The sequence below is a fragment of the Mustela putorius genome, unplaced genomic scaffold (assembly GCF_011764305.1).
Source record: "Mustela putorius furo isolate JIRA1106 unplaced genomic scaffold, ASM1176430v1.1 tig00003853_pilon_pilon_pilon, whole genome shotgun sequence".
NCBI classification, from domain to species: domain Eukaryota; kingdom Metazoa; phylum Chordata; class Mammalia; order Carnivora; family Mustelidae; genus Mustela; species Mustela putorius.
The window spans coordinates 74,818,492-74,846,416 of record NW_025422005.1 but is presented as its reverse complement, the minus strand read 5'-3'; the positions used below and the strand labels follow the sequence as shown (position 1 = coordinate 74,846,416).

The window sequence follows — 27,925 nt, the reverse complement described above, 5'->3', positions numbered from 1 at the left end:
CGTATTTATTGGGGGTGCCAAGGAAACCTAAACCAGCTGTGCAGGAGGAAGAGATGCGGGAGAACCAAAGATGTTCTACTTCGCCTCATTCCCACAGTCAGGTAACCTGACGGCTTACAGTGAAAATCCACATAGATGGAACAGGAATAATACCTCTCCTTTCGATTTCGGGCTCCATCCCGAACCTTCATGAAAAGCAAGGCTGTAATATCCGGTTTGCTTTAAGTTCTAAAGAGAACAGACCCTCTCCGTAGAAGCCAGACGCGGGAGCGGGAAAGGATAGGCGAGGGCAGCTGAGAACGTGTCCCCTGACTGCAGCGCCCGCCCTAGGTAAGTTCGCTGCTAAACTCGGTCTTCCGTGCATATAGCCGCTAACTAACTAACAACAACAAATTCCCAAACGCAGACTCCACGCTGGCAGGTCCCAAAGACAGCAAAAGAACCGGGAGGGTGCTAGATGGTGTGTGCCCTTTGGGGCGCTTTGCTTTGGCGGCAAAGCCACGGCGCGCACGCACAGTGTCCCCGGAATGCGCGGCTCCTCCTCTGGCGTCCCCCCACGTGTGCATAAAAAGCGCTGCACGGAAGGAGTGCATCCCACCGCACCCACAGAAAGGGGGATGAAGCCCCTTCTCAGACTGAAGGACCCCGGGTCATGTCGCAAGAGGCCCTGCGTAGGGTAGGGTCGCTCCTTCCACTTCCCAACGCCCTTCCCCCTCAAACAGGTACTGCCTGCGCCCTGCTGAGCTTTGGAAAAACAAAAAGATGATCCTTACCTTAGAGACAATTGGAATCTAAAATTTGGATTGTCGATTGTTCTTTTATTAATAACGTCCAATATTCTGAAAATATTACAAAGCTATATTACATGGAATAATTCTTTGGCATTCTTCCTACTCATTGTTAATCAACTGTTAAAAATAACTGTGTGACGGAACTATATGGTTTTTTCATCATACACTGTTTCCAAATGCACAATCCCCGCAAATAATAACTGGCAGTATTTATTAAAAATAAAGGTTTTGAGCACTTAACCATCACTCCAGATAACTCGTACAGACAGTACCTTAGGAAACCAATGATCATTTATCTGTATATAATAGAACTATCGCATTCTACTTGTTTATTTTGGAGATAAAGGTTCTTCCTTTGCATGAAAAAAAATTTTTAATCATTTTGTAATATCATCCCTTCCCCAAAACTTTTCAAAATATTAATTATGAGAAGTCTATATTTCCTCCTCACACGGTATTACAAAGCTCATGTTTTACTTCTTATCTCTTCTCCCACCCATCCCTAGAAAAGAAGAGAAATTGCACAGAAGTCTGTTCAGAATCAGATTGATTTTTTTTTAAAGAAAAACTGTTTTAGTTACTGTATTAATTCTTGGTATTTCCCATTTACAGAACTTGTTGCTTCAATACTCCATGGCTTAACAGGCTCATTGTAGAAACAGTATATTAACTGTGGAAATTTTAATGTATTGGGAAGTTTTTGTTATTGCCCTGTACAGTAATGGATTAAGCAGGAATTACTTTTTTTTTTTTAAGCCCATAACACTGATAAGAAAGTCAAGATTTACAGAGGTAGGTTCCTTTTTCAATGTCTCCCAGGCAGTAGATGATTAGAACTCTTAAGTGTTGAACTACAACATTTTCCCTCCCAAATCAGTGCTAACATCTGGTCATGTCTCTCTTTTGCCCCTACCTGACACTGTAATACCCTTCTAGTCAGTGGTTCATGCTGGTTTGGCTTCTGCTAACTCTGGCTTCTCATGGGACAATTTGCTTTCAGTAATCATTGTCTCCTTGACACCAGCTTTTATTCGTGGGAAAGAATTGTCACCATTTTTCCCAAACCAATTTTTTGCCTTCTGGAATTTCACCCTGAGATCATGAACTGAGCCAAAGGCAGACGCTTAACCCGCTGAGCCACCCAGGTGCTCCTTAGATACTTATTTTTAAGCAATACTTGCATAGCATTTATTCGGTATCAAATATAATTTTAAGTGTTCTGTATGTATGTATTCTGGGATGTTTTTACTCTACTGGCCCTACAATTTAGTTACTATAAGAATTCCCATTTCACAGATGAAAAAAACAGAGGCCCAGAGAGATATCTCTCCAGGAGTCCCACAGTTTGTAAAGATGGATCCAGTATTCGTGCCCTGGCAGTTGGGCTCCAAACACAGAGTATGATGCTGTCTCTGTCAGTCATCCTTGTTTCTCCAGGATCTTCAATCTTTCTCTCTCTGTCTCTCTCAATCTCATTCTAATTAAATTCTGCTCTACATTTCCCTGTCTTTTACTAACACCTTTGACAAACCCCTTTTGTGTGCCTAAAAATGTATGCGTATTTGCCATGTAGTTAATCATCTTTGTTTCTCGGAAGAAACAAATAGACAATATTTTATATTCCCACAAAAGGCGAAAAGCAAATATAATATTGAAAAGTTATGTAATGAGGCCTTCTTTATCCAGAAATCATGCTTGATTAGAGACTGATATTTCAATTAGTGTCTCAAACCAGCTAAGAAAATTGTAATTGTGTATCACCAACTGTCCCCAAATATACAGGATTATATAATCTAGAGCACTCAATTCAGTTCTCTCTCTTGAAGGACGTGCTTAATTGTGCCCAATGAGCATTAATTTACTTGTGGGAATGCCCTCATAGGGGTACCTTTATACATGAAAGCTCCTACCACTTTGGGTCCCATACTGCTTGAATGACTATTCAAGTAACCCCACCTTAGGCAGAGGGCTGGAAGCAGCGTGGGGACACGTGAATGTTACTAAGCATTATCTTAGACTAAAGGCACAGCAAATGTTCTTTGGCAGGTCTCTATCTTTTGGTATGATGGAATGTTCCATTCAGTTAGATGAAAACAACCAAGGCAGAATCTAGCTCAGACATGGGACTCTGTCAGATCCGGGAAGATCCTTAAACATCTTTACAACTGGCTCTCTTTGTTGTAAACTTATAAATGAGAAATATTTTCCAGTTACATGAATGAATCCTGGACCCATATATTTCCTTAAGCACAATGTATAGAGATCTTGCATGTTGAGACAAGCTGCATTATTATTTCTTCTCCCTTCTTTTACGCTCACTCCCCCAACCAATCTGCTTCATGTTACTGCCCTTTCATGAAATCTGTCCTCATCACAGACACTGATTACCTCCATTTTGTCTCTTTCTTGGAATATTCTGTATATAATTCCACCCCCATTCCAATTCCAATTCCAATTCCAATTCCAACCCCTATCCATTGCTGTGTATTTCATTCCCTGCTTACTTTTCTCCAGACCACTCACTATCCACTAACACATATCTTCGCTGATTTGTTTTGTTGATTACCTGACTGCCCCTACTAGTCTAGAACTCCACAAGGCAAGAATTTCAGCCACTTGTTCACTTCTGGATACTGAGCACCTACAACAGTACAGCACAGCTGCACTCAATAAATATTCGCAGAACTGATGAGTCACCATATTGTCCTGGAACTCTTAGAAACTCTTCTGACGACTCTTCTCATCTATCTTTATGTTTCATTCTGCCTTACCCCCAATATACTGGTTTTCTCAGGTCCCCATCTCCATCCTTTGCTTTCTTTGTTGTATTCATTTTATACATCTCCTGGATATGGTTATTTTAAGATTCATTTTAAGATCAATAACATAAGAGATGAAAGTCCTCTGTCTCAAGCTTTGACACACTAACTAGGGTGCATAATTTACCCTTAGAAATGGTGTCTATATTCCATAAACAGAACTGATAGGTGTATAGTTTATATGACCATCAGAGGGGACTTTGGGCTCTTGTGTTATATTGAACAGCTCTTCTGGATTACAGGTCACCATGGCATCTGGAGCCACCATGACGGCCCCCATCTGCCTGGTAGAAAACCAGAAAGAGCAGCTGACAGTGAATCCAGAAGCACTAGAGATTCTTAACAATATATCTCAGCCTGTGGTGGTGGTGGCCATTGCAGGGCTGTCTCGGACAGGAAAATCCTACTTGATGAACCGCCTGGCAGGACAGAACCATGGTGAGTGTTGTCCTGGGACCGGGGCCATTTGCTTGGAATCACTGATAGTGCAGGCTGGTCATGGTTCTTCTAGTGTCATCTTAGGGAAGAGCCTAACTCCTCCCACTGAAGAAAAATTCTAGCTCTCACCCCCAAATCTACAAATTCAACCCAACCTTTCTACAAAATCTCATTCTTTTATCTAGTAAGAAAGAAGAGTCTCCCAAACCTATCAATAGATCCCTTCTACTTGTCCTCTGGATCCCATCCACTCTTATCAGCTTAGCTTCTGCTGTGATCCCTTCTCTTCCTTTCTTTTGCATCACTTTTGCCCAAACTATAGGATCATTCCCAGCAGCATAAAATTTTATTTTATTGTGTTGTATTAAAAAAAATAGAGGAAAGGAAAAAGGAAGGAAGAGAGAGGAGGGAGGGAAAAACCTATTATTCCCAAATCTCAAGGGAGCAAAGATTCATTTTTTTGTTCATAATAAATTTTGATAAATTACACTCCCTTTCTTTCTGTATTCAGTATTTTCTATGAGTGAACTATATCTCACACAGAAAAGTATATAAAACAGTCATGTACTATAAACTTATTAAATGAAAAATGATCACCTGCATAATCACTGCTCAGGTCAAGAAGTTTAACATTACCGAGATTGAAAGCCCAAACCACTTTTCACATTCCCATCTGTGGTCACTAATGTTTTTCATTTTCATGGCATTTATTAAAAATGGTTTCACTGTCTATGTATTTCAAAAAAGTTTAATTTGATCTGCTTTTAAAGTTTATGTAATTAGTATATACTGCATGCATTCTTTTGCATATCGATTTTCTCATCAAGTTTATAAAAATCATTCACTTTCTTATATGTATATGCAATTTATTTATGTTAACTGCCTTATAGTATGCAATCATATGAAGATATCACAATTTTTCCCCATTTATTATTAATGGATGTTGATATTAGTCAACAGATTTTGTTGTTTCTGAATTCAGCTATCATAAATGTTTTTGTGCTTATATTCTGGTACTCAGCCTTCCCCTGTTGATTATACACAGAAATGAACTTGCAAGATCACAGAGTATATTTGTTTTCAGCCTTTCCAGATAATATCAAACCATTTTTCAAACTTTAAATACAATTCACATGATTACTAGCAGTCATGGAAATTTTTTCATGTCCTTATCACCCTCTGGTAACTGTATAGTCATACGGCATATATCTCATTATAAGTCAATCTGAGAACTTTCTCACACTTATTTGGTGTTTGTATTTCCTATTTTGTTAGTGCAAATATTTTATTTCTCATTTATTTCCTCCCTCTGACCTCATAAAATCTAAAATTTTTATTTAATCCACAATATTCTTTTTTCTAAAGATGTATTTATTTAATTTAATTAATTTTTTTAAGATTTTATTTATTTGACAGAGAGAGACACAACAAGAGAGGGACCACAAGCAGGGGGAGTGGGGGAGAGAGAGAAGCAGGCTCCCTACCAAGCAGGAAGCCAGATGTGGGGCTCCATCCGAGGACTCCAGGATCATGACCTGAGCTGAAGACAGATGCTTAATGACTAAGCCACGCAGGTGCCTCAAAATTTATTTATTTTAAAGAGAGAGAGTAGGAGGGGCAGAAGGAGAGGGAGAGAGAACCTCAAAATGACTCTGTCCTGAATGTGGAGCCTAATGTAGGGCTCTATCCCATGACTATGAGATCACGACCTGAGCCAAAACCAAGAGTCAGATATTTAACCAACTGGGCCACCCAGGTGGCCCACAGTATTCTTTAATTTTTAATCATCTGTAATTAATCATGTAAAATGTGAGGAAAAAAATAATCAATTTATTTTTTTAATTTATTTAATTTATTTAAATTTTGTTTAATTTTTTAATAAGCATATAATGTATTTTTATCCCCAGGGGTACAGGTCTGTGAATCGCCAGGTTACACACTTTACAGCACTCACCATAAAACATATCCACCCCAATATCCATAACCCCACCCCCCTCTCCCGACCCCCCTCCCCACAGCAACCCTCAGTTTGTTTTGTGAGATTAAGAGTCATTTATGTTTTGTCTCCCTCCCAATCCCATCTTCTTTCATTTATTCTTTTTCTACCCCCCAACCCCCCCATGTTGCATCTCCACTTCCTCATATCAGGGAGATCATATGACAGTTGTCTTTTTCTGATTGACTTATGTCGCTAAGCATGATACCCTCTAATTCCATCCACGTTGTCACAAATGGCAAGATTTCATTTCTTTTGATGGCTGCATAGTATTCCCTTGTATATATATACCACATCTTCTTTATCCATTCATCTATTGATGGACATCTAGGTTCTTTCCATAGTTTGGTTATTGTAGACATTGCTGCTATAAACATTCAGGTTCACGTGCCCCTTCGGATCACTACGTTTGTATCTTTAGGGTAAATACCCAGTAGTGCGATTGCTAGGTCGTAGGGTAGCTCTATTTTCAACTTTTTAAGGAATCTCCATGCTGTTTTCCAGAGTGGTTGCACCAGCTTGCATTCCCACCAACAGTGTAGGAGGGTTCCCCTTTCTCCACATCCTAGCCAGCATCTGTCATTTCCTGATTTGTTAATTTTAGCCATTCTGACTGGTATGAGGTGGTATCTCATTGTAGTTTTGATTTGTATTAACCTGATGCCAAGTGATGTGGAGCACTTTTTCATGTGTCTGTTGGCCGTCTGGGTGTTTTCTTTGCAGAAATGTCTATTCATGTCCTCTGCCCATTTCCTGATTGGATTATTTATTCCTTGGGGGTTGAGTTTGATAAGGTCTTTATAGATTGTGGACACTAGCCCTTTATCTGATATGTCATTTGCAAATATCTTCTCCCATTCAATTGTCTTTTCGTTTTCTTAACTGTTTCCTTTGCTGTGCAAAAGCTTTTGATCTTGATGAAATCCCAATAGTTCATTTTTGTCCTTGCTTCCCTTGCCTTTGGCAATGTTCCTAGGAAGAAGTTGCTGTGGCTGAGGTCGAAGAGGTTGCTGCCTGTGTTCTCCTCAAGGATTTTGATGGATTCCTTTCTCACATTGACATCCTTCATCGATTTTGAGTCTATTTTTGTGTGTGGTGTAAGGAAATGGTCCAATTTCATTTTTCTGCATGTGGCTGTCCAATTTTCCCAACACCATTTACTGAAGAGGCTGTCTTTTTTCCATTGGACAGTCTTTCCTGCTTTGTCGAAGATTAGTTGACCAGAGAGTTGAGGGTCTATTTCTGGGCTCTCTATTCTGTTCCATTGATCTATGTGTCTGTTTTTGTGCCAGTACCATACTGTCTTGATGATGATAGCTTTGTAATAGAGCTTGAACTCTGGAATTGTGATGCCACTAACTTTGGCTTTCTATTACAATATTCCTTTGGCTATTCGAGGTCTTTTCTGGTTCCATATAAATTTTAGGATTATTTGTTCCATTTCTTTGAAAAAGAATGGATGGGATTGTGATAGGGATTGCATTAAATGTGTAGATTGCTTTAGGTAGCATAGACATTTTCACAATGTTTATTCTTCCAATCCAGGAGCATGGAACATTTTTCCATTTCTTTGTGTCTTCCTCAATTTCTTTCATGAGTACTTTTAGTCTTCTGAGTAGAGATCCTTTGCCTCTTTGGTTCGGTTTATTCCTAAGTACCTTATGGTTTTGGGTGCAATTGTAAATGGGATTGACTCCTTAATTTTTCTTTCTTCTGTCTTGTTGTTGGTGTAGAGAAATGCAACTGGTTTCTGTGCATTGCTTTTACATTCTGACACTTTACTGAATTCCTGTACAAGTTCTAGCAGTTTTAGAGTGGAGTCTTCTGGGTTTTCCACATATAGTATCATATCATCTGCAAAGAGTGATAGTTTGATTTCTTCTTTGTTGATTTGGATGCCTTTAATTTTTTTTTGTTGTCTGATTGCTGAGGCTAGGTCTTCTAGTACTATGTTGAATAGAAGTGGTGATAATGGACATCCCTGCCGTGTTCCTGACCTTAGTAGAAAAGCCTTCAGTTTTTTTCCTTTGAGAATGATATTTGCGGTGGGTATTTCATAGATGGCTTTGATAATATTGAGGTATGTGCCCTCTATCCCTGTACTTTGAAGAATTTTGATCAGGAAGGGATGCTGTACTTTGTCAAATGCTTTCTCAGCATCTATTGAGAGTTTCATATAGTTCTTGTTCTTTCTTTTATTAATGTATTGTATCACATTGATTGATTTGTGGATGTTGCACCAACCTTGCAGCCCAGGAATAAATCCCACTTGGTCATGGTGAATAATCCTTTTAATGTACTGTTGAATCCTATTGGCTAGTATTTTGGTGAGAATTTTTGCATCTGTGTTCATCAAGGATATTGGTCTGTAATTCTCTTTTTTGATGCGATCCTTGTCTGGTTTGGGGATCAAGGTGATGCTGGCCTCATAAAATGAGTTTGGAATTTTCCCTCCATTTCTATTTTTTGGAACAGTTTCAGGAGACTACATATTAATAATTCTTTAAATGTTTGGTAGAATTCCCCTGGGAAGTCACCTGGCCCTGGGCTCTTGTTTGTTTGGAGATTTTTGATGACTGTTTCAAAGTCCTTACTGACTATGGGTCTGTTCAGGTTTTCTATTTCTTCATGGTTCAGTTGTGGTAGTTTATATGTCTCTAGGAATACAACCATTTCTTCCAGATTGTCAAATTTGTTGGCGTAGAGTTGCTCATAGTATCTTTTATAATTGTATTTCTTTGGTGTTGGTTGTGATCTCTCCTCTTTCATTCATGATTTTATTTATTTGGGTCCTTTATCTTTTCTTTTTGATAAGTCTGGCCAGGGGTTTATCAATCTTATTAATCCTTTCCAAGAACCAGCTCCTAGTTTTGTTGATCTGTTCTTTTGTTTTTTTTGGTTTCTATTTCATTGATTTCTGCTCTGATCTTTATGATTTCTCTGCTCTTGCTGGGTTTAGGCTTTCTTTCTTGTTCTTTCTCCAGCTCCTTTAGGAGTAGGGTTAGGTTGTGTACCTGAGACCTTTCTTGTTTCTTGAGAAAGGCTTGTACCGCTATATATTTTCCTCTCAGGACTGCCTTTGCTCTGTCCCACAGATTTTGAACTTTTGTGTTGTCATTATAATTTGTTTCCATGAATTTTTTCAATTCTTCTTTAATTTCCTGGTTGACCCATTCATTCTTTAGAAGGATGCTGTTTAGTCTCCATGTATTTGGGTTCATTCCAAATTTCCTCTTGTGATTGAGTTCTAGCTTCAGAGCATTGTAGTCTGAAAATATGCGGGGAATGATCCCAATCTTTTGATACCAGTTGAGACCTGATTTAGGACCAAGGATGTAATCTATTCTGGAGAATGTTCCATGTGCACTAGAGAAGAATGTGTATTCTGTTGCTTTGGGATGAAATGTTCTGAATATACCTGTGATGTCCATCTGGTCCAGTGTGTCATTTAAGGCCTTTATTTCCTTGTTGATCTTTTGCTTGGATGATCTGTCCATTTCAGTGAGGGGAGTGTTGAAGGCCCCTACTATTATTGTATTATTGTTGATGTGTTTCTTTGATTTTGTTATTAATTGGTTCATATAGTTGGCTGCTCCCATGTTAGGGGCATAGATATTTAAAAATGTTAGCTCTTCTTGTTGGACAGACCCTTTGAGTATGATATAGTGTCCTTCCTCATCTCTTATTATAGTCTTTGGCTGACAATCTAATTGACCTGATCTAAGGATTGCCACCCCAGCTTTCTTTTGATGTCCATTAGCATGGTACATTGTTTTCCACCCTCTCACTTTAAATCTGGAGGTAACTTCGGGTCTAAAATGAGCTTCTTATAGGCAGCATATTGATGGGTTTTGTTTTATTTTTATCCATTCTGATACTCTGTGTCTTTTGATTGGAGCATTTAGTCCATTAACATTCAGGGTAACTATTGAAAGATATGAATTTAGTGCCACTCTATTGCCTGTAAGGTGAGTGTTCCTGTATATTGTCTCTGTTCCTTTCTGATCTACTACTTTTAGGCTCTCTCTTTGCTTAGAGGACCCCTTTCAATATTTCCTGTAGAGCTGGTTCGGTGTTTGCAAATTCTTTCAGTTTTAGTTTGTCCTGAAGGCTTTTTATTTCTCTTTCAATTTTCAATGATAGCCTAGCTGGATATGATATTTTTGACTGCATTTTTTTCTCATTTAGTGCTCTGAATATATCATGCCAGTTCTTTCTGGCCTTCCAGGTCTCTGTGGATAAATCTGCTGCCAATCTAATATTTTTACCATTGTATGTTACAGACTTCTTTTCCTGGGCTGCTTTCAGGATTTTCTCTTTGTTGCTAAGACTTGTAAATTTTAGGTGACAGGGTGTGGACCTCTTCTTGTTGATTTTGAGGGGAGTTCTCTGCGCCTCCTGGATTTTGATGCTTGTTCCCTTTGCCATATTAGAGAAATTCTCTCTAATAATTCTCTCCAATATACCTTCTGCTCTCCTTTCTCTTCTTCTTCTGGAATCCTAATTATTCTAATGTTGTTTCGTCTTATGGTGTCACTTATCTCTCGAATTCTCCCCTCATTGTCCAGTAGCTGTTTGTCCCTCTTTTGCTCAGATTCTTTATTCTCTGTCATTTGGTCTTCTATATCACTAATTCTTTCTTCTGCCTCATTTATCCTAGCAGTAAGAGCCTCCATTTTTTATTGCACCTCACTAATAGCTTGTTTTAATTTCAACTTGGTTAGATTTTAGTTCTTTTATTTCTCCATAAAGGGCTTTTATATCTCCAGAGAGGGTTTCTCTAATATCTTCCATACCTTTTTCGAGTCCGGGTAGAATCATGATGAACCTTGAGAATCATCATTCTGAACTCTAGATCTGACACATTACCAATGTCCATATTGATTAGATCCCTAGCCTTTGGTACTGCCTCTTGTTCCTTTTTTTGTGGTGAGTTTTTCCGCCTTGTCATTTTGTCCAGATAAGAATATATGAAGGAGCAAATAAAATACTAAAAGGGTGGCAAAGACCCCAGGAAAATGTGCTTTAACCAAATCAGAAGAGACCCCAAATCATGGGGGAGGGGGGAAGGGGATAAAAAGAAGTTTAGAAAAAAAAAATTAAAGAAAGAAAAATATATATATATATTAGAATGGTGACTTGAACAGGTCACCCACTTAATTTTGGGAGTATTTTGGTCTCTTAGAAGAAACTACCTCCCAAAATTTTAAAGAATGAAAAACATATATAAGGGTAAACACAATGAAGGGATGGAATATGCCTATAAAGATGGAAAAAAAATTTTTAATTTCTAAAAAAGGAGTTGATAAAGTAAGTTGGTTGGGAGAATAAAGAAATAGAAAGTGGAGAGAATTTACTTGGGCTGGAGACTAGAACAAGCCCAGAGCTAGATTTAGGGTATATTTTGATCTTAGAAGAAGTTGTATCCCAAATTTTTTAGAAGAAAAAACCTATGTGTTTACAAAAAGTAAAGTTAGATACAATGAAGGATAAAATATCACTATGATAATGAAGGTTCAAAAAAGATTATTATTTTTTTATGAAAATGATTATTAAGATAAACTAGTTAAAAAACGTTAAAAAAGGAAAGGGTAAAAGTTAAAAAAATATTTAGCAGAAGAAAAAAAAATTTTTTTTAATTTAAATTAACTGCAAGACTAAAGAATCATGGGGAGAAAGCCATGAGTTCCATGCTTTGCTTTCTTTTCCTCTGGAATTCTGCTGTTCTCCTGGGTAAGTGAACTTGGCCTTGGCTGGATTTCTTGTTGATCTTCTGTGGGAGGGGCCTGTTGTAGTGATTCTCAAGTGTCTTTGCCTGATGCGGAATTGCACCACCCTTACCAGGAGCCAGGCTAAGTAATCCGCTTGGGTTTGCTTTTGGGAGCTTTTGTTCCCTGAACACTTTCCGTAGAGTTCCAGAGGATGGGAATGAAAATGGCAGCCTCCCAATCTCTGTACCGGAGGAGCCGAGAGCTTGGGGCCCCACTCCTCAGTGCACCCTCAGAGAAAAGCACTCAATCACTCCTGTCTCCCTGGCCTCTGGCTGCACTTGGAGAAAAGTGCTCAATCACTCTCATCTCCCTGGCCTCCAGTTGTGCTCCGTGCTCACCCAGCCTGTGACCGGTTCAAGGTAACCCTCAGCTAAGAACTCACTCCTCAGCTCTGTCTCTGTAGCTGGCTTCCCCGCTCTAATACCTGCGAGCTCTGTGACACTCAGACACCCCCTGATCCTTCCGTGACCCTGCGGGAGGTGGGGCCACGCTGACCCTGCATGGGCTTCACCTCAGTTTAGCCTCTGGAGCAATGTCCCTCAGTGGAGCAGACTGTTACAAGTCCTGATTTAGTGCTGCGTTGGTCTGCTGCTTGCCGGGAGCCAGCCCCTCCCCCCATGTTCTATCTTCATTGCTTTGGATTCACTTCTCCACCGGTCCTACCTTTCAGAAAGTGGTCGATTTTCTGTTTCTGGAATTGCTGTTCTTCTTCTCTTTGATCTCCTATTGGATTTTTAGGTGTTTGCGATGGTTTGATAAGCTATCTAGCTGATCTCCTGCTACCTGATGTTGTCTCAGCCTGTTACTTCTCCCAAAACAATCAATTTAAAATCTCAGCCTTTCGTGCTCAGCAGGGGGGCTGCTTAAGATTCTCTCCCTCTACCTCTGCCCCTCCCTCTCCTACTGTGCGAGCACATGCGCTCACATACGTTCTCTATCTCTCTCTCAAATAAATAAACCTAAAATCTTAGCCCTTTCCTCTGTGGTTACAACTTAGGAGAAGTCTACAGCATTTACTATTTTAGCTGGCTCAGATACCAATATTGATAACATAGTTTTTTTATTTGAAAATCAATGCCTAAAGACTTGATTAATTGTACAATTTTGAATCATCAGTGATAAGTGTCCCAGAAGTCACAAGAAGTCCAAAAGTGGTTTCTAGGTCTCATACAATGTCCAACACTGTGCTAACTACTGACAAACATTGAGTTTTCCCTTCAATGTTACAGTCTTTATAAAAATAAATATAATAGTTAGGGTCAACGTAGTCTGTTGTTCAGAACAATGTGAATGTTCTTATTGTTTCCTGACGTGGAGTTTTGTTTTTGCTGTTTAACTTAGTTGTTCCTTGTGGTTCTTACTGGTACTTTAGGAAAATTTCTCTACTATCCTATAGGACTTTCTGTCTCTTTAGAACATGCAGCTTTTATTTTCAAATGTATTAATTCCTCTCTGGCCCAACACCACTAAACGTTGAACTGCAGTACACTAAATTCTCAGGATCCCACATACCCATCCATTTCTCTCCCTCCTTCCTCCCTTTCTCCTTTCTTTTTCAGTCTATAGTTTCTCCTTCCTTCTCTCTCCCATTTTACTTTCCAATCTCCTATTAGTTTCTAAGCAAATATCGTGTCTTTATTTTTCTTTTAAGGAAAATTCTTGACCAATCAGAGAAGGACACTTCCTTGTCTGACCCAAATAAATTCATAAGTTTTATTTAAGGGATTCAATACTAGCTAGGGAGTTTCAACAATTCCTTTTTCTTTTCCACTCAAGGTGACATCAATAATAAGGCAATTTCCCAGTGGACTGCATGGTCACAAGAGTCCATCCCTGCTCTAAATTTCTGGAAGCCTTCTAACTACATCAGAATCTCAATTCTGAATTACTCCCCTATTCCAATACCATACCCATTTTTCTAAATATACTTTTGGTTTTATTACCATCCATCTCAAAAACTTAAGTGATTTTCTTATCTAACAAATGCAGTCTACTTATCTAGGCATTCAGAACCTCACATTATGGATAACATGCCTACATTTCAAGATTCAGTCCTCACTGCTTTCCTACTAGGCAACCGTTGGGACAAAATTGGATTCAAGTGACAGCTCAGTGCTATCCTTCCCATGTCAGTGTTTTCTCCATTTAGAGGCTCTCCCTTCACAATAACCCAGATAAGGAAAAGGAGACACTACGTGAAGTGTGAACCACAAACACAGAGTTCTTGTTTCAGCCTCCTGTCTAATTCTACTTATGGATGCATGTTTTTTCTTTCCTCTTTTTTTTTTAATTTTTTATTTTTTATAAACATATATTTTTATCCCCAGGGGTACAGGTCTGTGAATCGCCAGGTTTACACACTTCACAGCACTCACCAAAGCACATACCCTCCCCAATGTCCATAACCCCACCCCCCTTCTCCCAACCCCCCTCCTCCCAGCAACCCTCAGTTTGTTTTGTGAGATTAAGAATCACTTATGGTTTGTCTGCCTCCCAATCCCATCTTGTTTCATTGATTCTTCTCCTACCCACTTAAGCCCCCATGTTGCATCACCACTTCTTCATATCAGGGAGATCATATGATAGTTGTCTTTCTCTGCTTGACTTATTTTGCTAAGCATGATACGCTCTAGTTCCATCCATGTTGTCGCAAATGGCAAGATTTCATTTCTTTTGATGGCTGCATAGTATTCCACTGTGTATATGTACCACATCTTCTTGATCCATTCATCTGTTGATGGACATCTAGGTTCTTTCCATAGTTTGGCTATTGTGGACATTGTTTTTCTTTTCTCTTAAGGGTCAACTAAAACTACACAAGTTGGTAGAGTTTACATTAAGCTTTCACCTGACCTATTTGAACCTCTACAGGTGCAAGTTGAATAGGGAACCCAAAGCATTTTTATAGAAAGTTCTTAATCTGAATTAACACTAGATTGTCACCAAAATGGAAAAAACCCTTCTCCCTGCTGGGCCCTTACTTTCTTACAAGCTTCACCACTGTAGCTCCTGGGCAACCTGTACTCTCCACTGTCCCTGTATGTTATGGACTCCTCCCTTGCAGGTTTCCGCCTGAACTCCACAGTGAGATCTGAAACCAAGGGCATCTGGATGTGGTGTGTGCCCCACTCCACCAAGAAGAACCACACTCTGATCCTTCTGGACACTGAGGGTCTAGGGGATGTGAAAAAGGTAAGGCAGGGAGTTGAGAACCCTTCTTTGTTCTTGCTTATGAATTCACCACCTCAATTCAACTTCTGTGACATATCTCCACAAATAGTAAGTGTAAATTATAGATAATGAGGTTAGATTCTCTTACCTTGAACTTTTTTTCCTTGAGAACACACATATTTTGGTATTTGGAGGCAAGATATTCATCTTATTTTTAATGCCGGGATTAATGACACAATTTAAGCAGCTAAATCCAGGGCTCTCTGCTAAGTACTAGAGACACTGCAGTGAAGAAAGTAAAGACCCAGAGGCCAGCTGGGGAGATACCAGTACTTAATTCAATCAGTACAGAGTGTCATGGATTCAACCTCATTTTAAGTAAGGATTAGATTTAAGCTTTCCTGGTGAAATAACATTTAAAATATCTAAATTGTAACTCATCAGGTCAATGGGACTACCAGTTAAAATGTATAGATTCGTGACCTTGAATATAGTAGTCTTGAAAATAGGGTTAAAACAAAGTAATCTATTTAAATAAACCCCAGAAAATCTTCGGCTGTTCCAAGAATATTCATAATGATTTTAGTGTAACTTGCTGGACTTTAAAGATTAATTCTTCACCGACTTCTAAAAAGCATGATCTTGACCAGCAGAAAAAAGTGCAAACAGGATACTTGTAGGTGTGTTGTCTTTACAATCAGTACTTTTTCCTTATTTTATAGAAGTCTGAGTCTAGATTGTTGCTGCAGTAGAATATTTGATTCCAATCCCCCCCAGAATAAGTAAAGGAGAAATTTAGAAATTCTGAATTTAAAAAATTTTTAATGTTTTAAAACTTCAGAAATTGTACTTCAGAAAGTGTTTGATAAAAAATAAAGTATAAAACAAAAACAGAAGAGAAACTAAAACAATATGTATCAGGCCTCATCAATTCATCTCACCGTGTTTGAATTTTAACAAGTTTATTCCTTCTTTGAATGTACCAGCAACTTTTCACACTAAACAACTGTAACAACAACAAGAAATCCTACTTACTTGTTACTTATTTTACACAGCCCCTAAGTTAATTCCCAATGAATTAGATCTACTCTAATTATCACCTCCCTCTGCCCCCCAAAAATGAAGAAGGACTTTTAATGTTGCAAAATGTCATATTTTGGCCCAAACTTGTTTCTTTTTATGTAATTGCTTTTGTTTAAAGGACCAAGTCATATTATATTATTAATAACTGATGGCAGCAGAACAGTTCAATAAATTTAGAACATGTGGTATGATTTAGGTAGTGTGTAATTCTGCTTTCCTGGCCTTCAGTGCCACTCACATTATGACCTGAGTCTCCTTCCCAGCCTTGTTGTCTACTCCCACACATTTACGCATAGCTTCAGCCAAAGGAAATAATTCTGTCTTTGTATGATTGTGCTTTTCAATGCTGACTTGGCTTGTGTTAGTCTTTCTACCTGCATTTCCACAAGTTAGTCTTTCTACCTTTTCATTTCCACAAGTCCAAGTCCACAACTTCATCATTTCTTTAAAATCCAGCTATTTTTTAATTTTTTAAAATATCTTATTTGTTTATTTGAGAGAAAAAGAGAGCATGAGCAGGGGGAGGGCTGGAGGGAGATGGAGAAACACACTCGCTGCTAAGTATGAAGCCCGACACAGGGCTTGATCCCAGCACCCTGAGATCATGACCTGAGCTGAAAGCAAATGCTTAACCAATTAAGCCACCCAGGTGCCCCAACCCAGGTTTTTTTTTTTTTTACTTACTGCCATCATTTCACAGTCAGAAATAATGTCTTGCTCAGAATTCCCAGGACATTTTTTCCCCCCATTTTTGGATTTACCCCCTTTTTCTTTTATATTTTAGCTTTTGGCTCTACTCCCGGCAGAGATCATTAACTTGGTTGCAGGTGTTATGTTTACTTATTGGTCAGTCAACCCAGAAAGTCAACTTCTTGAGGGCAGGGACTAGCATATGGAATTTTGCATCCACCTAACCAAATGCACTGCCTGGCATTTAGAAGAAACTCAAACAATAGCTGTTGAATTTAACTAAACAACATTATGTTTTTAATGTTGACCATGACACATCAAATTTGCTGTAGGAATAATTTCCTGTTTATTGGTGCATACCTACTATGTTCCATTCACTGTGTTATGGAATGGAAATGCTGACAAGTAAATGAAGAGTGGACTCTCTAGTCTTTTGCTTTAATGTGCTTTCTAGGTCGACCCTAAGAATGACTCATGGATCTTTGCCCTGACGGTGCTTCTGAGCAGCACCTTGATCTACAACAGCATGGGCACCATCAATCACCAGGCCCTGGAGCAGCTGCAGTATCCTTCCACGGACCAAACCACCAAGTTTCATTGAGCTTATAGGAATGGCAACTGAGACGGTCATCTTTCTTGTGACTTAACTATCATGGTTGAGGAGAAGGGAACATGAGACATAAGTTAATGTTTATAAAATTTGTTTTTAAATACAAGCTGAAAATTGTGGTGTAAATAATTTCTCCTTCCTTAGCTAAATTCTCAGCTATGTCACTGAACTAACACAGCTAATCAGGGCAAAATCCTCCTCAACCTCTGAGGAAGTGAAGGACTCCACTGAGTTTGTGAGTTTCTTTCCAGACTTTGTATGGACTGTTCGGGATTTCACCCTGGAGTTGAAGATAGGTGAAGCCCCAATCACCGAAGACGAGTACCTGGAGGATGCCTTGAAGCTGGTTCCAGAGCATGGTCTGGGCAAAGGAAGTTTCAACAGGGGGTTGGGATCAACTAAGCCCCGCCAGTCAGCACTTGAATTTAATTTTGGTTTAATATTGGATTGAGATGCAGTCTTAATAGTGAGGGGTGATTGTTGAATGGCATTTGGTGATTGTTTTTCATAGATTATTACTTGTGAAACTCCAGCCGCTGGAGCAATCTCATTGAGGAAATTTAAGGACCAATGTTGAACCAAACGATTTTAGACCAAATAGGTATTGTGAAACATTTTTCTAGGTACTAGTGCTGTAACTTCCTAAGCCCCACATACTTGGGCTCCTTATTGTGTGCTCCTCCTGTTCCATACTGACAGAAATAGCTCATCAGAGGAGAAGCTGGTAAACCTAAAATCACAAGAAATAAAAGGACCTAAATTTTGTTATGGAAAAATAGACAAAGCATAAAATTTACCATTTTAACCATTTTTTAGGTTTATAGTTCTGTGGCAGTAAGTACATTCACATTGCTGTAGAATCATCACCACCCACCCACACCAGAAGTTTTCATCTTCCCCATCTAAATTTCTCTCTCCATTAAAAACTAACTCCCTGGGATGCTTTGGTGGTTCAGTCATTAAGCATCTGTCTTCAGCTCAAGTCATGATCCCAGGGTCCTGGGATTAAGTCCCACATTGGACTCCCTACTCAATGGGGAGTCTGCTCCTCCCTCTGCCTCTTCCCTCAGCTCATGCTCTCTCTCTCTCTCTCTCTCAAATAAATAAATAAAGTATTACAGGAAAAAAAGACTAACTCCTTAATACCCCCCACCCATAGCCCTTGGCAACTGCCATTCCATTCTCTGTCTCCATATAGGTACCTCATACAAATGGAGTCGTATGCTACTTGTCTTTTTGTGACTGGCTTATTTCACTAACCATAATGTCCTAAAGATTCATTCATGCTGTAGCATGTGTAGATTGTCTTCCTTTCTAAGACTGAATAGTATTTTTTTGCATTTATATACCACATTTAAATGACCTAATTTTAAAAATATATTTCATGTTTCTATGAAATATTCTATGAATATTTTACTAGTGCCCAGATACTTACAAATTTCAGAGAAAGGATATTTATATAGTAAATATCCAGGAGGAAAAATGTCCTTCTGGTAACACTTTCAGATTCACATTGATCTTCCTTATGATTTCACATTCTTCTTTCTCACAGTCTTGTACATTTTGTTACCACTTTAATATTATTAATTTAGTACATGTAAATTTTACAAACAGTTTATTTTTATTTTAGTAAGGTGAATAACTGATGGCACATGGAAGTAATACATACTTCTATTTCATCATTCATGTATTCATTGTTTCAAAGAAATTTATTAAACATCTGACTACTCCCCAAATCATTCTGTGAAGCGCTGTCAAGTCAGATATAGTTTGATATAGACAGTGTTAAGGTTTCCAATTACTTTTAAGTTAACCTTACCTTAGAGATGTTTCTGCGAAAAGAACTCCAAACATATTTATTTAGTGTGATTTTTTTTTACTCTGAATTTTAGACATTTTTTTCTTACCTTGATATTATTCATCCTCCACCTGATATTTTAACAAGCAATATCTTACTCTTCTTTTGGTATTATTTTATTTTAGGGTCCATATTTCATATCTAATATGGGGACAGTCAAATCACAAAAGGAATTCTTACCACTTTTTTTTTGGTTCCTCACTAATTTGATAAACATTTAATGAATATGTCAACCACTAAACTCCATAACTACTAAGGAAACCAACCATAACTTGCTTCAGTTGGGACTGATGTCCCTCCTACTCCCCTATTTCCTTGGCTCTGCTCCATGTAGAAATGGAATTCCCTTGCCTGTGATGATGGCCCAGATTGATTTGAAATGATTGGGTTAAAGGAGATTTATAGGCACAGGAAATGCCATAATGCAAAGATGCCTGGAAATGAAAGTTCTGACTCCCTTACCTAAAGACCACTTTTCAATAATCAGTTTTTTTCCATTTTTGCAGGCACAAATCCCAAAATCCAGAATTCCAACATGCCCAGAGAGTGTATCAGGCAGTTCTTTCCAAAACGGAAATGCTTCGTCTTTGACCGGCCTACAAGTGATAGAAATCTCTTATTCCATCTTGAGAAGGTGCCAGAAGACAAGCTAGACAGTACTTTCCAGGAGCAATCAAAAAAATTCTGTACCTATATTTTCAATCACACAAAGACCAAGACCCTAAGAGAGGGAATCACTGTCACTGGGAGCCGTAAGTCACCTTTGTCCCAAAGCATGTCTCTGTGTCAGTGTGGTGGTGCTTTGATGAGAGCCTGGATTTGTCAGTAATTTTGTTTACATCTGTGTGTAACTATGGAGAAGCAGATGTTCATGGCCTGAAAAGAAATCGATGTGTGTTTACTCATTAAAGTCTCCCTGTGTGAGGGTCTGCTGAGACCTGATATACCTCAGGAACTTAAGCCACTAATCCTAAGAAGACAAGATGGTGTTAAAGAGAGGACATCTGTATATTGAGAAATCCTATGGGATAACTTCTTGTCTTGAAGGAGATAGCAGGTTATTTTGTAAATTTACATGAGTCAAGTCATAAAGAGCAAGCTATGAGTTCCTGCAAGATCACTGAGAAACAGAATTATGTGTCATCTTATGTGTAGGACAGGCTTCGTGGGCATGTAACTTACACAGTCCTATAGTATCCTTGCTTTAAGTATACTTGCTTTAAGATCCTCTATCCCTGTTTTGAATTCTCGATCATGTTCAACTAGGAGTTCACATTTTTGTTTTGTATCAGGGCACACACATTATGCTGCTAGTCTTGTTTGTGTCTATTACTTCACCTATGTAATCTATTCCTTTACATTCTCATGAATGGGAAACCATTTTTCCAGTAACATAGGTGCATATTGTATAGTTGGTAATTTAAATTGTGCTGTGACAAAATGGAGAACAATAAAAGAAAGAACAGGAAAACAATAATGCTGTTAAAAGGAATAGATTCCCAAAAGGAGAAAATAAAATTTCCTTGTAGATAAGGTGGAGTTTTTTGTGATCTTAGAATGATGCTTCATAAAAACTATAAGCCACTGATTGAGACCTTGTTATTTATGCTCAAATTCCCTGGCTTATATAGGGCTGGGGACTCTGTTGAAAGCCTATGTGGATGCCATCAAGAAAGGAGCAGTTCCTTGCTTGGAGAACGTGGTGACAACTCTGGCTCAGCGTGAGAACTCAGTGGCTGTGCAGAAGGCAGCTGACCACTACAGCGAGCAGATGGCCCAGCGAGTGAGGCTCCCCACAGACACACTCCAGGAGCTCCTGGATGTGCATGCACACTGTGAGAGGGAAGCCATTGCAGTGTTCATGGAACACTCCTTTAAGGATGACAAGTGGGAATTCCAGAAAAAGCTGGTGGTAATGTGTCTTAGCATCTATCCTTCCTGATTTCTGCTCTTCCAGATTCAGGCTTAGAGTATATTTTTTTCCTACTCTGTGGCTCATCTAGCTCTCATGGTTGACAGAGCCTGGGTTCTTTTGAGTGACAGGGCTCTACCAGGTTACTGTTCACCTTTTTACTAAAAGGTGGACATTTTATTAAATTTCTATGGCCACATTTGAAAAATTACCCTTAATTTATATAGGCTCACAATTCTGTAGGTCAAAAGGAGGCATAAGATGGCACCATACTCTGCTCAGAGACTGCTCAAAGTCTGCTCACAGACTGGAAACAAGATTTTGGCCAAAATGAGCTCTCAGCGGCAGGCTCTGGAGTGGTTCCAAGTTCATTCCTGTTGTTGACTGGATCGACTTCCTTTTGATTTTAGGACTCATATTCCCTTTATTGTTGGCTTTCTGACAGGGGGTGCTTCCAAGCTTCCAGAAACATTTTTCATATACCTCTATGTTCTCCTTTCTGCTTCAAGCCAACAATGATGCATCAAATTCTTTTCATGTTTTAGCTTTTTTGATTTCCTGCAGGTAACTCTCAAAGCTCATGTTCTTATCTAAGACTTCTCCACCTCTATCCTCTAGTTACCTCCATTTCTTATTTTTTTAAGATTTTATTTATTTATTTGACAGAGAAAGACACAGTGAGAGAGGGAACACATGCAGGAGGAGTGGGAAAGTGAGAAGCAGGCTTCCTGCCAAGCAGAGAGCCCATTTCAGGGCTCAATCCCAAGACCCTGGGATCATGAACTGAGCCGAAGGCTGACCCTTAATGATTGAGCCACCCAGGCACCCCAGTTATCTCCATTTCTTTACATCAACTCGTACCATATAATAAAGCCTAACTACTGTAATAAAATTCATCAAGTTCACTGAATCCTGGACTGTGGAAGGAGTATACATCAGAGGGAAAAAATCTTAGGGGACAATTTAATTCTTGGGGACAACTAATTAGCACCTTCAGTGGAAATGGGCACCTTCAGTGGAAATTTGTCTCAGTCTATGACCAGCCTAGGAGTGAAAAAACTTCTTTGTTCCTGTTGAAGACGTGCCAGAAAGTCTGCTGTATTGTAATTTTCAAGAGCAGAGGAAATGTTTATTTCTTTTTCTTTACACACTCAAATTCTTATTAGAAGAGTTTATGAAGAGTTCCAAACTCTGTTCAGAGTACACTTTAGTCTTTACCAGATGATTGAGTTGTTGGGAGGGCAGGGGTGTTGAAGGTGCATTGTCATCCTTAGCAACACAAATTCTCTGAGGAAACTCTACTTTCAGCTATAATTCAACTTTCTATTGCTGACTGTTAATGGATGGGTCACTTTTAATCATACTACAGCAGAAAGAACCATGGAGTTCATGTCTTCCAACCCAAGGAAGTAAAGGGACTTTCCACAGGGCACACCTAGAATTGGTCAGAACTAGGACTAAAAGTCTCTTGACTCCTGGTCTGCTCCATGTTCCAATCTACTCTTAGGTGATTGGGATGTTTTTCTAAGAGGATGACATTGGACTTTCCCTTCTAAGAGCTTCTTTCTATTGGATTTCTCTACATTTCCCTGGCAGGACACCATTGAGAAAAAGAAGGAAGATTTCTTGCAGCAGAATGAAGATGCCTCTTTCAAATATTGCCAGGCTATAATGAAGCAGCTTTCAGAGCCTCTGAAGAAAAGCATTTCAGAAAAAACTTTCTCTGTTCATGGAGGACATGATCTCTACTTACAAGCAAAGAGAAAGGTTGAACTTGACTATAAACTGGTGCCCAGGAAAGGAGTTAAGGTAAGGAATAAAGGGAAAAAGGTTGAACAGTAGAGTGGAGTTAGGTGGTCTTTGTTGTTCCTCCGGAATATCTAAGACTCCAGCACCAATTATGGGAAAAAATCAGAGTGAGCCAGTAAGTCCGAATTTCAGATTTTACACCTACAATTAATAGGTACTCCTGTAGATACCAGAAATTAAATTCCTCCCAAAGAAAGGATTTACAATCATGAATTCAGGTGACACAAAATACTTGATTCATTTATGAAACATGTGTTAATATTTGGCTAAGTCCCTGGGGAATGCAAGTATTAGAGACACAACTTGCTCTCAAGATGCTGAGGATTTTACCAAAGATATGGGCAAATAGTGAAGAGGATAGGGTAAGGTAAAGGTTATACTGGTATTCAAAGATACTAATGATGATAGTGATGATAAGAATGGTTAACACATTGAGACTAACTTTCTTTACTGCACATGGTCTTAGGTGCTTTTGTTGGATTATTAATTTAATCCTCAGGGTAATATATTTTTTGCAGTCTGTTATTATCCCAATATTTTTATTCAAAAATGATATTTTATATGAAATTATAACAGATACTACAGTTTTATTTTTGGTGCACATTGTACTACATAGTATAGAAATGATGATACTATACCCATGAGCATTATTGTATATGTCCTCAGGGTAATATTATAAATTAAGTATACTACTATCTACATTATGCATTTGATAAATGTGATGCAAAAAAGATGTTAATAAATTGCCTAAAGTCATATGAACAGTAAGTGGTGGAGCCAGTAGGGCAAATCAGTATCTTGGTGGCCATTCAAAGCTCTGATTGCGGTTTAAGAAATTATACAGAAGATAGTTCCTAGAAGTTTAAGATGAAGTATTTATAGATGTTTTGTTGAGAAAGGCTAGAATAGCTTCCAGGAAGAAAAAAAGAATATCCCAAAACAAGTAAACAATAGGTATAATGTATTTGTAGAATTATGAATGTGATTGGCTATAACCCATGGTGGGATTGGGGACAATATCAGTGAGAAAGTGATCTCAAGAACTAGGAAGACTATGATGGAGTTTTCCCATGATCATCAATAGACTTGGAATTTATACTGTGGACATAGAAGGAAGGGAATTACTCAGGGATACACAATTTACAGGGTTATATTTGGAGTTTTATTGAACAATTATTTCCATAGCGGGAGACTAGATCTTTGTTGCCTGATGTGTATTTGCTCCTTGTTGGTTCTTCAGGCAAATGAGATCCTCCAGAACTTCCTACAGTCACAGGCAACAATAGAGGAATCCATCGTGCAGTTAGACACAGCCCTTAATAGAGGAGCCATGGCCATAGCAGGTACAGGGGAGGGTTTGGCTTGTGGTGGAATGGGTAGGTTTCTGCAGGGACTTCTGGCAGATCTGACCAGAAGACCTTCTTGCAGCAAAGAGTAAGAGTTTCCTCTTGTGCCACAGAACACATGTTCTGTTCAGTCAAATCTGAAAATAACAAGACAAGTGATAGTTGCACATCAGCCGCCAGGCAGAGCCTATATCTTCACACTGAGAAACCTGCCAGCAGTGTGGCCATTTGGTGAAATTACAAATTTCCCAGTCACCATTGCAAAGTCAGTTTAGTCTCTGAGCTTAGGAGATCAGGTCTCACCTGTTCTTTTGTTCCCTTTAAAAACTTTCATGGGTCAGTGGAGCGGGCCAAAAAGGAGGCAGCTGAGAAAGAACAGGAGCAGCTAAAACAGAAAGAAGAAGAGCAACGGCAAAAAATGGAGGCTCAAGAGAGAAGCTTCAGTGAAAACCTGGGCCAGCTGGAAGAGAAGATAAAGAAGGAAAGAGAAAACTTTCGGGTAATGCTGGAAGGGATGTTGAAGCATTATCTGCAGGTAAGTATGGCCTGGATTGAGGCAGATTCTCACTCCTCAGGAAAAGAAAAATAAAATTTTAAGCAAAATTATGATCCAAGAGGGAAATGCAAATGGCATATGATTTACTAAGTGCCTGAATCCATCTGTATTCTGCTGTAACCCTAAAAAGCATATTATTCCTGCCCTTTCTGCAGTGCTAGACTTCGGAGTATATATGTAACATCCCTTGGGAAAGTGGGTTGCTGTTTGTGGTGTTCATGCAATGGTCCCATGAACCCCAGTTGGGTAGAGTCTTTGTCTTCTAGTCCTATAGAGAACCATTAGAGAGATCTGAAATAGATCTATTTTGTCTTGAAAGTAACTGATTAGGTCTGATATGAAATGCAAGACACTAAAATTTCTAAAACTTGCTGCCTTTGTTTCCAGACAAATGCAAGACACCAAAGGTGTCTAAACTTGCTCCATCTGTCTGAATATCCTGGGATTACTATAAAATATAGAGGAACATCTTTCCTTGGTCCAACCTGGAGCTTGATAAGCAATGCTCTATATAGAATCAGCAGTTACCGCTTTTCATTTGATGGTTTGTGGCCATGTGTCTTCAAGTGGAACTGAGAATTAATTAGAATTAAAATTGTACTGCTACCCAAAGAGCATCATTTGGGCTAAAGTGCATAGTGGAAAAAGTTCTCAAGTCTGATCTAGCCCCAACACCTACCCATCCCAGAGAGAGGGTTGTGAGGACATCTTAGGAAGTTACAAACCATGGATACTTTCATTATCCAGGTCAAAAAGTATGGACACATTGGACATCTCCCAAAGAACAATCTAAAGTGGTAAAAAAAAATAGACACCTTTGTTTACTGTTGACTGTGTCTTGATAATTAGAGATCTTAAAAGGTGGGCTCTTTTCCTTTTATAGGTCCAAGAAGAATTGCTTAATGAAAGATTTGGAAAGAAGTCTGAGGAACTGAATAAGGAGATAAATCGACTAAAAAAAGAGATTGAGACAGCAAAAAAAACTGATTCACTATTGATTTCAAATGCAATTGAAGTGGCTGGGAAAGTATTAATTGTTGCACTACCTGAAATTTTTAAGCTATTCCATGAAGGGAAGACAGTTCTCAGTGAAAAAAATTAAATGGGCTTAGATTTCTTGTTAAGCATATTATAAAATGAGGTTTCTTTTGCATTAATAATGTAATACTGTGCTCATTTTTGAAATACATGTGTTATGCCACTTTCACACAACACATTTTCACACAACTTCATTTACTCTCACACAATTTTATTTATGCTTAAAAATAAAAAGTGATTACATGGGGTGCCTGGTGGCTCAATTGTTTAAGCATCCAACTCTTTATGTCAGCTCAGATCATGATCTCACAGTCATGAAATGGAGCCCTGTGTTGGGCTCTGCACTTAGCAGGGAGTCTGCTAGACATTCTCTCTCTCCCTCTGTCCCCCCCACCACTTGCGTGCTCTCCCTCTTTCTCTGTCAAATACATAAATAAATCATAAAAAATGGTTATAAAAAACATCAGCTCTTGGCATACAAAAGACAAACAATTTTTGATTGAATAAACTAATTTTTTTAAGATTTTATTTACTTATTCATGTAAGAGAGAGAGAGCACTAGCAGGAGAGAGGGGCAAAGGGAGAGGGAAAAGCAGACACCCACCCCCTGCTGAGCAGGGAGCTCCATGCAGGGCTCGATCCCAGGACCCAGAGATCATGACCTGAGCCAAAGGCAGATGTTTAACTGATTGAACCACCCAGGCATCTCTAAACTTCACTTAAAGATATATTTTAGGGGCGCCTGGGTGGCTCAGTGGGTTAAGGCCTCTGCCTTTGACTTAGGTCATGATTCCAGGGTCCTGGGATCGAGCCCCACATCAGGCTCTCTGCTTGGCAGGGAGCCTGCTTTACTTCCTCTCTCTCTCTGCCTGCCTCTCTGCCTACTTGTGATCTCTGTCTGTCAAATAAATAAAATCTTTAAAATATACATATATATTTTTTAAATGTTACTGAAAAACACAAAAATTTATAACAATGAATCAAAGTAAATATACCAATACTTATAAGACATATATGAGATGTGTATATGTATATGTACATGTATATGTACATGATTTATACATGTACAAGTGTACATGTACATTTTTTGAAAGTAGACAAATTTGTTTTACAGTATACATGAAAAAACTACAAGCAAAAATAGCCAATGCAATTCTATAAAGAGAAAAATAAGGAGGGGCAAGTATCTCTAATTGTATGCTAAAACACCTCAATAATTAACATAGTGGTCCCGGCACCTGAATATTCAAACATCAATAAAATACTATTGAAAGTTTAGATTTCAACAAATATTCGTAAAAGAAATGTATTATATAATAAATTTGGCACTTCATGTTAGTGAAGGAAAAAGTGTTATTCCATAAATGGAATTTGGACTAGATGTAGCCATCTGGAAAACAAAAAAAAAAGTTGGAGTCTACCTCTCTCCATATACCAAAACAAATTTCAGATGTACCAAAGATTTTAAAAGGAAAATTAGATAATAAAAGATTAAAAAATGGTTTCATCATAGCAAAGTCCTTTGTCAGTGTGGAATGAAGATAAAAACGATTAACATATCCCCCTATATAAAAATAATGAGGTTATTCATAGAAAAGATAAAAACAAAGACAAATAGAAATATGGACATAAATTCACAATTTATATCCCAATGAGAATATTTCATTAAGCAATAAAGAGTCCTTATAAATCAATGAGGAAAGATAAACAACCCCACTGAAAATGTGTATAACTCTAAGTCAAAAATATAGTTTATCAAGTCTTCTAATAAGAACTATGTAAAGGAAAGCCATCAGCTACCCGTTTCACTTTCCTGATTTGCAAGAAACAACACGTTTGACAGAAGACTAGGTTATAAGAATAGGGAGAAGCAGGAGGGGTCTGTTAGTCGAACAGGGAACTATAAAGCACAGAGATGCACCCATCTTGTTTTCATTGGGATTTTTCAGTAAAGCCCGAAAATTCTAGCCCCTAATTTCTTTTCAAATAAAAATGCACTTAGAAAGTCTTCTGGAATAGGCTCCGAGTTCTAGTTCA

General features: G+C 38.6%; 1 protein-coding gene across 4 annotated transcripts; it reads left to right on the top strand.

The window, feature by feature from the left end:
- GBP4 (guanylate binding protein 4) lies at nt 1-26,136 on the top strand. 4 transcript variants are annotated; one of them, XM_045064818.1, is made up of 12 exons: nt 2-330; nt 1,548-1,583; nt 3,853-4,048; nt 14,880-15,007; nt 17,214-17,323; nt 17,526-17,728; nt 19,734-19,979; nt 20,859-21,139; nt 22,736-22,948; nt 24,189-24,291; nt 24,636-24,829; nt 25,734-26,136. In XM_045064818.1, exons 3-12 carry the CDS (start codon nt 3,859-3,861, stop codon nt 25,950-25,952), a joined length of 1,887 nt encoding a protein of 628 aa, XP_044920753.1. In that variant the 5' UTR covers nt 2-330; nt 1,548-1,583; nt 3,853-3,858; the 3' UTR covers nt 25,953-26,136. The 4 variants fall into 4 exon arrangements, with proteins under 4 accessions (XP_044920754.1, XP_044920753.1, XP_044920755.1 ...); XM_045064819.1 differs by lacking the exon at nt 1,548-1,583 and having other exon boundaries at nt 1-330; nt 20,859-21,010; XM_004752640.3 differs by lacking the exon at nt 1,548-1,583 and having other exon boundaries at nt 5-330.
- The last annotated feature ends 1,789 nt before the right edge of the window (nt 26,137-27,925 follow it).

Excerpts from the sequence above, each read along its gene's own strand:
- GBP4 (XM_045064818.1), top strand. The coding sequence starts at position 3,859 with ATGGCATCTGGAGCCACCATGACGGCCCCCATCTGCCTGGTAGAAAAC. Across the intron at positions 15,008-17,213 it reads GTCTAGGGGATGTGAAAAAG|GTCGACCCTAAGAATGACTC; the intron begins GTAAGGCAGGGA and ends TGTGCTTTCTAG. Across the intron at positions 24,292-24,635 it reads AGGAGCCATGGCCATAGCAG|TGGAGCGGGCCAAAAAGGAG; the intron begins GTACAGGGGAGG and ends TTCATGGGTCAG.